Here is a 15,345-nt window from a genome sequence, read left to right as displayed (position 1 = left end):
ACCGCTGCTGTGTCCTCCAATTCGGACATCCGCTGTTTAACCATCTCCAGTCACTCCATAATCGAGTTGAACATCTCAGACATCTCTGTAACTGGCTTAATAACATTCTCCAGCTTAGCATCCAGTATTTTGGCGATATTGTCAGTCACTCTTTGAACCAGTAAGTTATCTCATCATGGGGCACCGATGGTATCTTCTTGATCCTGCAGTGTCTGACTCCCAGTCTGTGTTTCCTTCACATGCTGGTGCTGCCATGTTGTTGTGGCTACTTTGCTTAGCGTTAGCATCAATTACCCTTCCCTTCCTTCGGACTTCTCTCTTCTTGGGCATGCTAAAGACATTTTCCAAAGACATCTCCGGTGTCACCGCACATTTAGAAACAGTCTCCACTCTATCTCTGCAAGGTTCTAGGCTAGGATATAATATTTTACATAACTAACACGAGGAGACCAGCGACCATGCGTCTATCTTGTAGCGCACATCACGTTTTTTATAAAAGCAAGACATGGTTGAATTAGTACAAATCTACATGGAATAGATCTGTGCACTGTGCACATCTGGGGAAAGAAACATTCTGTGGCGGCTGGTGTTTTTCAATAAAACTGTAGGCTTCCTATGGGGAGCCTACAGTTTTATTGGAGGGGTGTGGTGGCAGACCGGCCAACTCCCATGGCTTAGGTGCTGATAATTTGAAACCAGACTGGCAACACTTGTCTCTTCCTTAGACTATGAATCCATCCCCCTCACACAGAGTGCCAGCCCTCAGAGTAAATTATTGCAATGCTCTTGGTAGCACAACTGCTAAATATATCCTGTCTCACTGGTATGTGTGGTACAACCGGGGGGTTGCCAATCCACACTCTCTATGGTCTAATAAAAACTGTAATGCTCAGCTGTCCTTAATTTGCCTTTGGAGCATAAAACAAGAAACACTTGTTGTCATTAAGTAAGGCTGCTGGATGAGGAAGGAAGAAGAATGGATGTGGTAAAGCTTCTGCACAGGAACACCCTTTACTTGCATCCTCCCGCAATGCTGATAAATGATGAAAATGTTGTTACCACTAAAGCTGATGTTAAAGGCCTAGAAACCTCCCATAAATTTTAGGAAAAATACCTAAATGTGACAAAGTCGTAAATACAAGCTAGTAAGGATGTGTTGCTCATGGTGGTTGCATCTGGTGACACATAGCTCCTGGTAAGGGTGCAGGTGAGCACCCTGGTGACACGGAAAATAGAAGAATATCCTTTTTAGCAAATACTATGAAACTGCAGAGGAATAAAGGTGGCTCTCCAAATAGCTGTGATCCAGCAACGTTCAAATAACTCATCTTGGTCATGAACAGTGCAGCGGGTTTATAATTAGTGTGAGGGGGTCTCAGAGGGTTAGTTTGGATTGTTTAAGTTAGCTTCTGGAAAATGATCACTATTAGTTTCCATACCTGGAGTAGAAAGTTATCATATTACAGTGAAGAAATCCTCAGGGCAGAAGAAGGCTGCCAGCTGGACCTCATTTCAAAACTGACTTTAGCAATTTCAAACAACTGACCCTGAACATGTTCGTAGCTGTGGGATCCAATCCTGTATAGACAGATATTAACTGTCAACACTCTTACAGTATGTCAGTGATTTTTTATCTGAACTACTGTAGACTGCCACCACCTGCTAGCATAGCTTTGTATGGATATAAACACCTTGTCATGTAATAGTGGATAGTGGTTGAGAGGAAATTTCAGTCGAAGTTGTTTTAAAATCCCTAAAGTTAGCTATGACGGTTCCCCCGTAGGACAAGCTGTTAGCCTTTCAGCACTCTAAAGATTCCTTCACTCCTTTTGAAAACTCATTGCAATAGGATATATGCCAACTAGGGCTATGGTGACTATTACTGAAAGCTTCACTGAACCTCGTTTAAACTAAAAAATATTCCTTTAATACATTTGATATAAGTCTAGGTAGTCTGTCACCTAATTACACTAAGGTTACTGATAATATGGCTACAACAGATAATCTAAATGTATGCCACAATAACATTATCCAAAAAAAAACAACAAATACATTCAAATCTACATCTAATGGATCTATTTTTATACAATATGTCTCTAAGTCATTACCTAGTGTGACACAATCTGTGGAACATGCCTGTGGAGTTTCCACTATAGTCTCACAAGAATGAAAAACATTCAGGTTCAGGAGCCCCAAAAAGCAAGATAACATTTATGCACTGAGTCAATAAACAATGAGGTACTATAAAGCTGAGATTAAAATAAAAGTAAAACATTACATAACAAGACAGATGGACCTTAGAGGGAAATGTTTCATCAGAATTTAAAGTAGCCATTGCATTTCCTCCAGATGTTCCTGAGGTCCATCAAACAGCAGGTTAAAGATGGTTTCTAAATGGTAGCTGGGGCAGGATCTTGTGGCTTCTGGTCTTATCAGCTGTGAACATTTGGAGGCTTTTATAGATGTTTCCTCTCCTTCACTCAGTCCCTTTCAGCCAAATAATATTAAATAAAAACATCCATAACACCATCCACCACAGCATGAGGCTCCCCTCAGGTCACTGCTGTTGGTTCCCAAAGATGAGGGTCCATGAGCATTCCTAGTCTAATGAAACAATGAGAAGACAACATTCTGGATCACTGTTACACCACCATCAGAGACGCTTATCACGCCGTCCCACGTGCTGCACTGGGCCAATCCGACCACATCATGGTCCATCTGATTCCTGCATACAGGCAGAAACTAAAGCTCTGCAAACCTGTTGTGAGGACGACAAGGAAGTGGAGCAGTGAGGCTGTGGAGAATCTCCAGGCGTGTTTAGGCTGTACAGACTGGGATGTGTTCAGGACTACTACCAACAGTCTGGACGAGTACACATAGGCTGTGACTTCCTACATCAGCTTCTGTGAGGACAGCTGTGTACCATCATGCAACAGGGTGAGTTACAACAACGACAAACCCTGGTTCACAGCTAAACTCAGAAGGTTAAGACTGGATAAGGAAGAGGCCTTCAGGAGTGGGGACAAAGACATATACAGAGAGGCAAAGTACAAGTTTGGCAAGGCAGTGAAAGAGGCCAAACGACTGTACTCTGAGAAGCTCCAAAACCAGTTCTCAGCCAACGACTCTGCGTCTGTCTGGAAAGGGCTCAAGCAAATCACCAACTACAAGCCAAAAGCCCCCCACTCCATCAACGACCGACGCCTCGCCAACGACCTGAACGAGTTCTACTGCCGCTTTGAAAGACAAAGGGACAGTCCTGCAACCATCCCCCACGACGCCCCCCAACAGCTGCAGCCACAATCCACCACCCCCACCTCCCCAACCTCAAGAGGGGCCTTGGCACCTCCAACCCCCACCCTGAAGTTCCCCCCCACCAGCCCCCTACCCACGCCAAGGACGGCTCTTTCCATCCAGGAGAGGGACGTCAACAAACTCTTCAGGAGACAGAACCCCCGGAAAGCTGCTGGTCCGGATTCTGTCTCACCAGCCAGCCTGAAGCACTGCGCTGATCAGCTGTCTCCAGTCTTCACAGACATTTTTAACACCTCACTGGAGACATGTCATGTGCCAGCCTGCTTCAAGTCCTCCACCATCGTCCCTGTTCCCAAGAAGCCAAGGACCACAGGGCTTAATGACTTCAGACCCGTCGCCCTGACCTCTGTGGTGATGAAGTCCTTTGAGCGCCTAGGTGCTCTCACACCTAAAAGACATCACCGACCTCCTCCTGGACCCCCTGCAGTTTGCCTACAGAGCCAACAGGTCTGTAGATGATGCAGTCAACCTAGCCCTTCACTTCATCCTCCGGCACCTGGACTCCACAGGAACCTATGCCAGGATCCTGTTTGTGGATTTCAGCTCTGCCTTCAACACCATCGTCCCAGTTCTGCTACAGGAGAAGCTCTCCCAGCTGAGTGTGCCCGACTCCACCTGCAGGTGGATCACTGACTTCCTGTCTGACAGGAAGCAGCGCGTGAGGCTGGGGAAGCACGTCTCTGACTCCCTGACCATCAGCACCGGTTTCCCCCAAGGCTGTGTTCTCTCTCCTCTGCTCTTCTCCCTGTACACCAACAGCTGCACCTCCAGTCACCAGTCTGTCAAGCTTCTGAAGTTTGCGGACGACACCACCCTGATTGGACTCATCTCTGATGGTGACGAGTCCGCGTACAGATGGGAGGTGGACCATCTGTTGGACTGGTGCAGCCAGAACAACCTTGAGCTCAACGCTCTAAAGACAGTGGAGATGATTGTGGACTTCAGGCAGAACCCCACCTGCCCCCATCACCCTCTGTGACTCCACAATTGACACTGTGGAATCTTTCCGCTTCCTGGGAACCATCATCTCCCAGGATCTCAAGTGGGAGCCAAACATCAGTTCCCTCATCAAGAAAGCCCAGCAGAGGATGTTCTTCCTGCGGCAGCTGAAGAAATTCAACCTGCCAAAGACTATGATGGTGCACTTCTACACAGCCATCATTGAGTCCATCCTCACCTCCTCCATCACCATCTGGTACGCCTCTGCTACAGCCAAGGATAAGGGCAGGCTGCAGCGTGTCATTCGGTCTGCTGAGAAGGTGATTGGCTGCAGTCTACTGTCGCTCCAGGAACTGTACACCTCCAGGACCCTGAAGCGGGCAGGGAAGATTCTGGCTGATCCCTCCCACCCCGGTCACAGACTCTTTGAGACTCTCCCCTCTGGCAGGAGGCTGCGGTCCATCCGGACCAAAACCTCACGCCACAAGAACAGTTTTTTCCCATCTGCCACCAGCCTGGTTAACAAAGCCCGGAAACCACCCTGACACTCCCCCCCCCCCCCCCCTTTTTTTTTTTGCTGACAGGACACTTGTAACCTGTAACTCTATGCGTTACAGTAACGCTCAGCATGGACTCCTGCTTTACTTGCACTGCTTTACTTGCACAATGATCACCTGCACTGTTGTACTGCTCTGGCATCCTATACTGCTCTATATTTACTCTCACTCACTTAAAACTGTCCACATATATTTATATTATATTGTAGATATGTTTATACTGTTTAATTTGCACTGTATTGCACCGACTACGCCAAAACAAATTCCTTGTATGTCCAAAAACGTACTTGGCAATAAAGCTTTTCTGATTCTGATTCTGAGAGTTGGCAGGCCAATTGAGCACAGTGATACCATGGTCAGTAAACCATTTACCAGTGGTTTTGGCACTGTGAGCAGGTGCCAGGTCGTGCTGAAAAATGAAATCTTCATCTCCATAAAGCTTTTCAGCAGATGGAAGCATGAAGTGCTCCAAAATCTCCTGATAGCTATCTGCATTGACCCTGCCCTTGATAAAACACAGTGGACCAACACCAGCAGCTGACACGGCACCCCAGACCATCACTGACTGTGGGTACTTGACACTGGACTTCTGGCATTTTGGCATTTCCTTCTCCCCAGTCTTCCTCCAGACTCTGGCACCTTGATTTCCGAATGACATGCAGAATTTGCTTTCATCCGAAAAATTTACTTTGGACCACTGAGCAACAGTCCAGTGCTGCTTCTCTGTAGCCCAGGTCAGGCGCTTCTGCCGCTGTTTCTGGTTCAAAAGTGGCTTGACCTGGGGAATGCGGCACCTGTAGCCCATTTCCTGCACCCGCCTGTGCACGGTGGCTCTGGATGTTTCTACTCCAGACTCAGTCCACTGCTTCCGCAGGTCCCCCGAGGTCTGTAATCGGTCCTTCTCCACAATCTTCCTCAGGGTCCGGTCACCTCTTCTCGTTGTGCAGCGTTTTCTGCCACACTTTTTCCTTCCCACAGACTTCCCACTGAGGTGCCTTGATACAGCACTCTGGGAACAGCCTATTCGTTCAGAAATTTCTTTCTGTGTCTTACCCTCTTGCTTGAGGGTGTCAATAGTGGCCTTCTGGACAGCAGTCAGGTCGGCAGTCTTACCCATGATTGGGGTTTTGAGTGATGAACCAGGCTGGGAGTTTTAAAGGCCTCAGGAATCTTTTGCAGGTGTTTAGAGTTAACTCGTTGATTCAGATGATTAGGTTCATAGCTCGTTTAGAGACCCTTTCAATGATATGCTAATTTTTTGAGATAGGAATTTTGGGTTTTCATGAGCTGTATGCCAAAATCATCCGTATTAAGACAATAAAAGACCTGAAATATTTCAGTTAGTGTGCAATGAATCTAAAATATATGAATGTTACATTTTCATCATTACATTATGGAAAATAATGAACTTTATCACAATATGCTAATATTTTGAGAAGGACCTGTACTTAGATCCTGAAAGCCAGCCTGGCCAGTTCAGAGAGCCATTTGTCCTGAGGTCTAAGGAAACATTTGGAGAGCAAAGACACCAAGTTGAAGCTGGGATCTGAAGTGAGTTTATGCAGCTGGTGAGACCTACAGTGATGGTGGCAGCTAAGCTCATCATTTATGGAGAGCAGAGAGCCTCAGCTGCACAGACTGCAGCAGATACTCTCTGTGTGCAGTCAGCCAGTATAAAACCAGTCAGCTAAGCAGCCTTACTGGATGTTGTATGGCCCCTCTTCCCCCCATGATGAAGGGTTAATCACATGTTCCCTGCATGCTGCTGATTCACCAAAGAGGATGACAGATGGAGGAGATGAGGGCAGCATTTAAACAGATGGAACACAGAGGTAAGAGGATGTGCTGCTTGTTAGAAGATCAATCAGGTCTGAAGACACATCAGCACAGAGGAACAATCAGACATGTTATAAAATAACAAACCCATCCAATTTACATAAATCTAAAACAGATGATATACAGCCTTCGCTGATAGACATGGATGTTTGCTCGACTGTAGTGAGAAAAGCTCAACTTGATCAAGATGTAGGCTTTGTAAGCTGGCATTGATTGTTTACTGCAGCCCTTGCCAACACCAATATTGTTCCAGCTGACGGACCTCCTGGTCTGGAGATAAGGAGGAAAAGACCCCCTCTTCAATCACCACCTCTGTCCTCCGTTCAGTAACTATGAGCTCTCCAAGGTTTCCTACAATTAGCTTGTAGTTTATGGCCCCAGGGCCACGTAGGGACGGCCTGAACGGGCCCTGAGCCAAGCTTCATCTCCTTCCATCTCTCTGTAGAGCCAGGCCCACATCTGCTACTGACTGTGGTGCTTTGATGGCTCCTCTCACCATCTACTGCTCTGTAGATCCATTCTGCAGTTTCTCTTGTCAGTCTTTACTTTCTTTTACAGCCCTCAGTTTTAGTTTTCAGCTCCTCGTTCAACACTCAAGATTTGTTTTAAAAATAATAACTGTGTGTTATCACTTCCTGCTCATTCATTATGACCACAGTGGGACATGTCAGGGGACTTCCTGCCACTGCTGCAGCACAACTAAAGCCTCAGTATGTTGGAGAGGAACCTGAGAGGAACTGGGCCATTAAAATGAAGTAGTGAGGGATCAGCAGAGCAACGCTGTCTGAAACCTTTCAGTGGGCTGTTTTTGGCCATCCAGCAGCATGGATGTCAGTGTGTGGTTGAACATAAGCAGGAAATGAAAACATCCGTTATTCAGTGGCAGGCTTGAAGCAGAGGTAGAAGAGGCTAACGCTAAGTTTAGAGGTGGTCAGTGGAGCTCTGAGGGTTATTTCTGAGCTACTTATTGAAAACGTCACGTTACAGTAAGGACTCACATAGAGAGGGAAACAAGTCTTCAGATGGACATGTCTGTCTGAAGGTAGTAATCTGCAGGGAAATATGTTTCCAGTAAGAACTGGCTTCTGGTTCACTGGGATCACTCTGAGACCAGAACGGACCTTTGGAGCCAGTTCCAAGTGGAGTGTGTTCAGCTGAAGGTTTGTATGTTTGGAAAAGGCTGAATGGAAGGAATGAGACCAGCTCTACATCACTGAGGAGAACTTCTGCTCTGATGTGGCCTCAATATGTAGTTAGAATTGGCAGCAAGAAGCAGAGTGAGGGATCAGATGAGGAAGGAGAGGAATGATGTGTATGGAGGGCTAAGATAGACATGTTTTTAAACTGGCTTATAATGGACGTGTTACAGCAGATATTCAGTGGGTCATGAGTTGCTGATAAAGACAGATGATGTCAGGTGAAATTTCTAAAGCTGCAAATGACAAAACTTTATTTCACCAAGCTGGAGAAAGAAGCACCAACTTGTTTTAGATAAAGACCTTTCCTCTGCAACAATTATGCTGAGTGATCATCAGCAGACTAAAATCTATGAGGGCTGCAGCACAAGTTCTACTGAAGCTCCATAATATATAAACTAGCAGCACAGCCTCTTCCTTCATGGCTGCAGGTTGGTACAGGCAGGAATAATGAACAAAGCATATGTATGAGGTTCTGCTGCAGTGTTTCTGCAAAAGGGTTTGCATCTGTCATGATTATGAAGCAAACCAGCAATCTTTGGTTGATGAGGCTAATTCAGCCCAAATTCTTTCAGTTCCTGATGTATGTAACATTTAAGGCTGATGAGGTCCATTTTAGCAGCCGGGCTCTCAGGCTGTATAGACTGGCCAGGGAAAGGTTAAAGTTTAGTGATCTGCATATTGAACACCCTTATGTGCTGTCTGAGATGGTTAAGATCTCAAGCTCATGGAGGTGTTCCAATAAGAAAAACTTCATTCTCTTCAATTAAAGTTCCCAAATGACTTAAACCACATAAACACATGGAGAGACAGAGGGGAACAGAGGAGAGAAAGTCTGGGACAAGACCCATAAAGCTTAACATGGAGCAGACCGGAAAATAATAACCCTGGAAAGTCTAGACAGAGGACTTCCTCTGATGAAAAGCATGAAGTAACACAGCTATACAATTGCTATGGTTACACAGCATGATGAGGGGAAACTCAGCAATTTAAGAAATACATGTTTCAGACCTTTTCCTTCACATTGACCCACCCCTTGTCAAATTGGACCATCAGCAAGTAAAAAAATACTCACATGGTCTCCTGCTTAGGGTCCGCTGTAGCGGTAGAGACCCCGCAGGCTGCCATAGGGCGAATCTCCTGGAAAAGAAAACAGGAATAAAGGAGCAAATGGATCAGTACCATCACTATAATTACTGTAATTACTTACAGTGACTTGTAAAAGACATATTGTCACATTATAACCATAAACTAAATATATTTTATTTATACAATTGAGAAGTGGAACAGAAATTATACATTTCTTTTTTTTTTTTACTAATAAAAAACTGAAAAGGGCATTGTGCAAAAGTATTTAGCCCCCTGAGTCAATACTTGAAACCTCCTTTGCCTCCAATTACACGTTCAAGTCTTTTAGGATAAATCTCTACCAGCCTTGCACATCTAGTGACTGAAATGTTTGCCCATTCTTCTTTGCAAAACAGCTCAAGCTCAGTCAGATTAGATGGAGAGTACAGGTCCTTCTCAAAATATTAGCATATTGTGATAAAGTTCATTATTTTCAATAATGTCATGATAAAAATGTAACATTCATATATTTTAGATTCATTGCACACTAACTGAAATATTTCAGGTCTTTTATTGTCTTAATACGGATGATTTTGGCATACAGCTCATGAAAACCCAAAATTCCTATCTCACAAAATTAGCATATCATTAAAAGGGTCTCTAAACGAGCTATGAACCTAATCATCTGAATCAACGAGTTAACTCTAAACACCTGCAAAAGATTCCTGAGGCCTTTAAAACTCCCAGCCTGGTTCATCACTCAAAACCCCAATCATGGGTAAGACTGCCGACCTGAATGCTGTCCAGAAGGCCACTATTGACACCCTCAAGCAAGAGGGTAAGACACAGAAAGAAATTTCTGAACGAATAGGCTGTTCCCAGAGTGCTGTATCAAGGCACCTCAGTGGGAAGTCTGTGGGAAGGAAAACGTGTGGCAGAAAACGCTGCACAACGAGAAGAGGTAACCGGACCCTGAGGAAGATTGTGGAGAAGGGCCAATTCCAGACCTTGGGGGACCTGCAGAAGCAGTGGACTGAGTCTGGAGTAGAAACATCCAGAGCCACCGTGCACAGGCGTGTGCAGGAAATGGGCTACAGGTGCCGCATTCCCCAGGTCAAGCCACTTTTGAACCAGAAACAGCGGCAGAAGAGCCTGACCTGGGCTACAGAGAAGCAGCACTGGACTGTTGCTCAGTGGTCCAAAGTACGTTTTTCGGATGAAAGCAAATTCTGCATGTCATTCGGAAATCAAGGTGCCAGAGTCTGGAGGAAGACTGGGGAGAAGGAAATGCCAAAATGCCAGAAGTCCAGTGTCAAGTACCCACAGTCAGTGATGGTCTGGGGTGCCGTGTCAACTGCTGGTGTTGGTCCACTGTGTTTTATCAAGGGCAGGGTCAATGCAGCTAGCTATCAGGAGATTTTGGAGCACTTCATGCTTCCATCTGCTGAAAAGCTTTATGGAGATGAAGATTTCATTTTTCAGCACGACCTGGCACCTGCTCACAGTGCCAAAACCACTGGTAAATGGTTTACTGACCATGGTATCACTGTGCTCAATTGGCCTGCCAACTCTCCTGACCTGAACCCCATAAAGAATCTGTGGGATATTGTGAAGAGAACGTTGAGAGACTCAAGACCCAACACTCTGGATGAGCTAAAGGCCGCTATCGAAGCATCCTGGGCCTCCATAAGACCTCAGCAGTGCCACAGGCTGATTGCCTCCATGCCACGCCGCATTGAAGCAGTCATTTCTGCAAAAGGATTCCTGACCAAGTATTGAGTGCATAACTGTACATGATTATTTGAAGGTTGACGTTTTTTGTATTAAAAACACTTTTCTTTTATTGGTCGGATGAAATATGCTAATTTTGTGAGATAGGAATTTTGGGTTTTCATGAGCTGTATGCCAAAATCATCCATATTAAGACAATAAAAGACCTGAAATATTTCAGTTAGTGTGCAATGAATCTAAAATATATGAATGTTAAATTTTCATCATTACATTATGGAAAATAATGAACTTTATCACAATATGCTAATATTTTGAGAAGGACTTGTATTTGTGAACAACAGTTTTCAGATCTTGCCGCAGACTTTCAATTGGATTTAGGTCTAGACTTTGACTGGGCCATTCTAACACATGAATATGTTTTGTTTAAACCATGCCATTGTAGCCCTGGCTTTATGTTTAGGGTTGTTGCCTGCTGGAAGGTGAACCTCCACCCCAGCCTTAAGTCTTATGCAGACTCCAACAGGTTTTCTTCCAAGATTGCCCTGTATTTGGCTCCATCCATCTTCCCATCAGCTCTGACCCTGCTGAAGAAAAGCACCCTCAGAGCATGATGCTGCCACCACATGTGACAGTGGGGATGATTTGTTCAGAGTGATGTGCAGTGTTAGTTCTCCGCCACACATAGCATTTGGCGGAAAAGGTAAATTTAGGTCTCGTCTGACCAAAGCACCTTCCTCCACATGTTTGCTGTGTAAAGGGGGCTGAATACTTTTCCACACTGCATTTTTCAGTTTTTTATTTGTAAAAAAAGTTTTAAATGATGTATAATTTTCGTTCCATTTCACAAGTGTATACCACTTTGTGTTGGTCTTTCGCATAAAAAATATATTTATGTTTATGGTTGTATGTAGAAATGTTCAAGGGGCATGAATACTTTTATAATACAAGCCACTGTATCATGGGCCTGGCATTGTCTGAAAGTCCAGATTATGTTGGCAGTTCAAAGCAAGCAAAATGAAGAAAAGGAGGCAGAAATATCAGGTAGTTCTAGCTGGAGGTTGTTTCTTACCTTTCCTGAAACTGTTTGGATGGAATCAGACCAGCACGAGGATTACCATCCCCCTCATGCTTTGCCTGCCACCATGTTGCATCTTCTTGGCTCATTATTTGGAGGACAGAGCCCTTCTTGAAGCTTAGACCAGCCTCTTTACATGGGATGGTATTGTCTTTACTGTGATCATAGTCAAAGAGCGCTCTCAGAAATACCTGAACACACCAACAACAGACGGAAGAAAGAGACCAACAGAAAAAAATCAATGGTTTAGCAGAAGTTAACTAATACTAATTGTATTAATTCTATTATATAGAGTAGACAGGCATGGAACATGGGGGGTGGGGAGGTTGTGCTGAAGGGTTGGGTGTTAGTCATCTGGAGCTGTGTAGTTGATAGAATATCAAGAAGGGCAAAAGCCAAACAGCATGACGTTCAGCTGAAATACAGAGTGGGTGGCATACTGGGCACCAAGCCATCCAGCCGGCACCTCATTCACCAGCATCAACGCAGACCAAGCCTGGAGCCAGGGTCCAGTACAAGTACCCTGCAGCAATACTACCTGGCATAGAGACAGGAAAGCCCCTCGAGAGCCTCCCAGCCAATGGGTAGAAACAATCCCAGCATGGCAGCCAGGCTTCAGATGACTGGAAGGAGGGTCCTGTGCGTGTGTGAAACAGCTCAAGGAGGATCAGGAAGAAATGACCCCTGCCTAAGCCAGGACCAATCCCCGGGGCCCGGAGCTAGCTTGACAAACCCCCTGAGGACTTTGGACAATCAGCTGCACCCCAAGCCTGTAGGTAGGGACCCTTCACAAATCCCCAGCACCTCCACAGGGGAAGCCATCCCCCAAAATAGGGTAATACCTTTGGGTTTAAACACATTTAAGGAACTAGTGCTTCCTCAGCTTGACTGGTAAAAAAGAATGATGCAAACAGACTGAAACATCTTGGAGATGATAAATTACCTTTGGTTCTCTGACAGGTGCATCTTCCTTCACACCAGGGACAACTTTAAAAGTGATGGCTCCCTGTGACTGGGCCTAGAAAGTGGAAAAAAATAAAAACAGCGTAGGAAGGTGATGTAACCAGTAGTCACCTACCAAAACACCAAGCAACACATTAAGCTAGCTTTGTTTATTTAATTTCCCTTTGGGATCAATAAAGTATTTCTGAATTGAACTGTTCACATAATCATTAACAGAATGCTCAGTGCCATCTATTATAGGTGGCTTACTTCAGGTGTAGCCACAGTGGATAATTTCCATCATCCTCGCTTGCACCTCCATCTTCATCATCCTTTGTCCAAGTACCCACTATCCCTCCCCTCATACATGTCTGAACCATCTCAATCTTGTATTTAAAATTTTGTCTCTAAACCACTTAACAGGGTCTGTCCATCTCATGTAGTTTAATGCATAACTCTGTCCTTTTGCTAGTCAACATCTCTAAGTATCATAGCAGTTCTCAATATAACTTGTAAACCTTCTCTCTCCCTCTTACACTTATTCTTCTAATGTAAATCACAGCTGACAGTTTTCTCTGTTCACTCAACCCTACATGCACTCTCTTTATTTCCCTCTTTTGTGTGCTGCCTGCTGCTTTGGATCATTCTTCAGTACTTCTTGTCCACTGTTTGAAGTATCTCCCACTTATTCACAAATATTTATCCTGACTTCCCTCTGCAGACCTTTAATCTGTTCCCTTCATAGCATACTTCCACCTCTCCAGGTTCTCCTCAACTGACTTTCACTACAGCTCACAATGTCCTCTGCAAACATGGTACTCCAGGGGGACTGTTACTGCTTTTGAAGTGGCTACAACTCACAATTTCACATAAGTTTGACTGAGAAGACTTTTTGCTTTCATTTCTTTTATCTAAATGTTAACAATTGGAGAATCCTATTAACGATAGGTCAGGTCATAAAATGTTTATGGATTTATTAGGAATAAACTATACCTGCTGAATATAAGTCTTGTAAAAACTAACTCATTGTGTGAGTGTGTTATAAAAGCAGACATATATAAAAAGATACCAGCCATACCAGGATACGAATGATTTCCTCTGGTTTCTTGTCATCCACAGGGATCCCGTTAACCTCCTTGAGTTCATCTCCAGCTTGAATTAGTCCTGACATATAAAACATCAAGATTACGTCTCTATAATCACTCTGATGTCTATTATTCTAATCTTCTAACACAAATGAGCTACTGTGTGAAAGTGCAGCGTGTCCAGAGCCTGAGGTTGTGTACAGAACACCAGATTAATGTTTACAGTGACGTGATCAGTGGGATCGGAAAGGAATCATCATGTTATTGTGGACATATGTGGAAATTTGCCTTTGGCTGGACTCTGGCAGAGCTGACACACAGACTGGACACAGTGAATACACATACAAATGTAAAACATGTGGACAAACAGCAGAGTGTTGGTATCTGTTTTCACTTTCAAAGAGTGGACTGGTTTAATTTATGGATCAAAGATCATTCCTGACAACATCCAGAGGTTTCACACCTCCAAACTGCTGACAGACAAACACGTGTCAAAAACAAAAAGGAAAAGAAGTACGAGCTGGAACGGACCGCTTCTGTCTGCTGCTCCTCCTTTCATGATCCGAGCCACAATGATGGCTCCGGTACCATCATCACGTCTTATTGTTGCTCCCTGCAGAGGAATCAGTGAGAGGGATCAAATATCAGTTATTATAAACTTGTTTTTATGTTCTGGTTAGCTCAGTACCTTTGAATTATTTTTATGTAAAATAGTTTAAAAACAAGAGACTGAATTCTGTGGATTTCGAAAGATTTTAATTTGCTAACAAGATGCTTATTATTAAATAGTTTAATGATTTTCTAGAAAACAATGTGGACCTGTGCAAGGCAGTGGTGTCCAATCTTTTTGCCAAGTGGGCCAAAATTGTAAAACTGAAAGTACTAGAAGGCCACAAAAAAAGACTTACTTAAAAATTTGAAACAAGCAGAAATAGCTTTGACAAAAACTCAGAAAGGAGTTTATTGTTTCATCTTACAAATTCAAAATGTTTTAATAAAAAAAAACACCCAAAGGGAAATCAAATGTTGTTGTAGATCATATTATGCAGGTTTCTTCAAAATGTCGTGTAGAGGCTGTGGGCAGGAAGGATCTCCTGTAGAGGTCTGTCTTACAGCAGATCTGAAGAAGCCTCTGACTGAAGACACTGCTGTTGTAGGACAGTCTCATGAAGAGGATGCTCAGGGTTCTCCATAATGTTCTTCATTTTATGAAGAATCCTTCTTTGGACAATGATCTCCAGAGGTTCCAGAGGAGTCCCCAGAACGAAGTCAGCCAAATCCAAAAGCTTTTCTTTTACATGAACACAGTGATTGTAGCGTTCCTAAAAACATCACTGAGGCCCAGCCTGGCTCAGATTCAGGACAGAATAACACGGCACACATGTGGAGTCATCTCCACTCAGACCTGATGAACACATCCAGACAGACGTGTCGTCTGGTCGGCACACAGTTTGTCACGGCTGCAGCTCATCCTTCCAGCTTTCATATCTGTTGTTTCCATCATCTCCAAATAATGTTTTTATTTCTAATACAAAAACAGCCAGCAGGTTTGGAGCTTCTTTCACCTGAGGAGCTTTTTTACTCCAACCATCCCCACCTAC

The 15,345-nt window shown here is 44.2% G+C and overlaps 1 protein-coding gene across 6 annotated transcripts in view; it reads right to left on the bottom strand.

Annotated features, from left to right (window-relative positions):
• mpp7a (MAGUK p55 scaffold protein 7a) overlaps positions 1-15,345 on the bottom strand; it is a 125,482-nt gene that overhangs the window by 37,681 nt on the left and 72,456 nt on the right. For all 6 annotated transcript variants that reach the window (XM_047349581.1, XM_047349578.1, XM_047349582.1 and 3 more), the window contains 5 exons: positions 14,276-14,357; positions 13,738-13,823; positions 12,661-12,735; positions 11,712-11,908; positions 8,919-8,983 (listed from right to left, as the gene is read on the bottom strand). In XM_047349581.1, coding sequence (XP_047205537.1) covers positions 8,919-8,983; positions 11,712-11,908; positions 12,661-12,735; positions 13,738-13,823; positions 14,276-14,357 — 505 coding nt within the window. The remainder of the gene's footprint in view (positions 1-8,918; positions 8,984-11,711; positions 11,909-12,660; positions 12,736-13,737; positions 13,824-14,275; positions 14,358-15,345) is intronic.

Source organism: Girardinichthys multiradiatus, chromosome 21 (assembly GCF_021462225.1).
Source record: "Girardinichthys multiradiatus isolate DD_20200921_A chromosome 21, DD_fGirMul_XY1, whole genome shotgun sequence".
NCBI lineage: Eukaryota > Metazoa > Chordata > Actinopteri > Cyprinodontiformes > Goodeidae > Girardinichthys > Girardinichthys multiradiatus.
The sequence above is the reverse complement of the archived record's forward strand: the minus strand, read 5'-3'. Positions and strand labels throughout refer to the sequence as shown.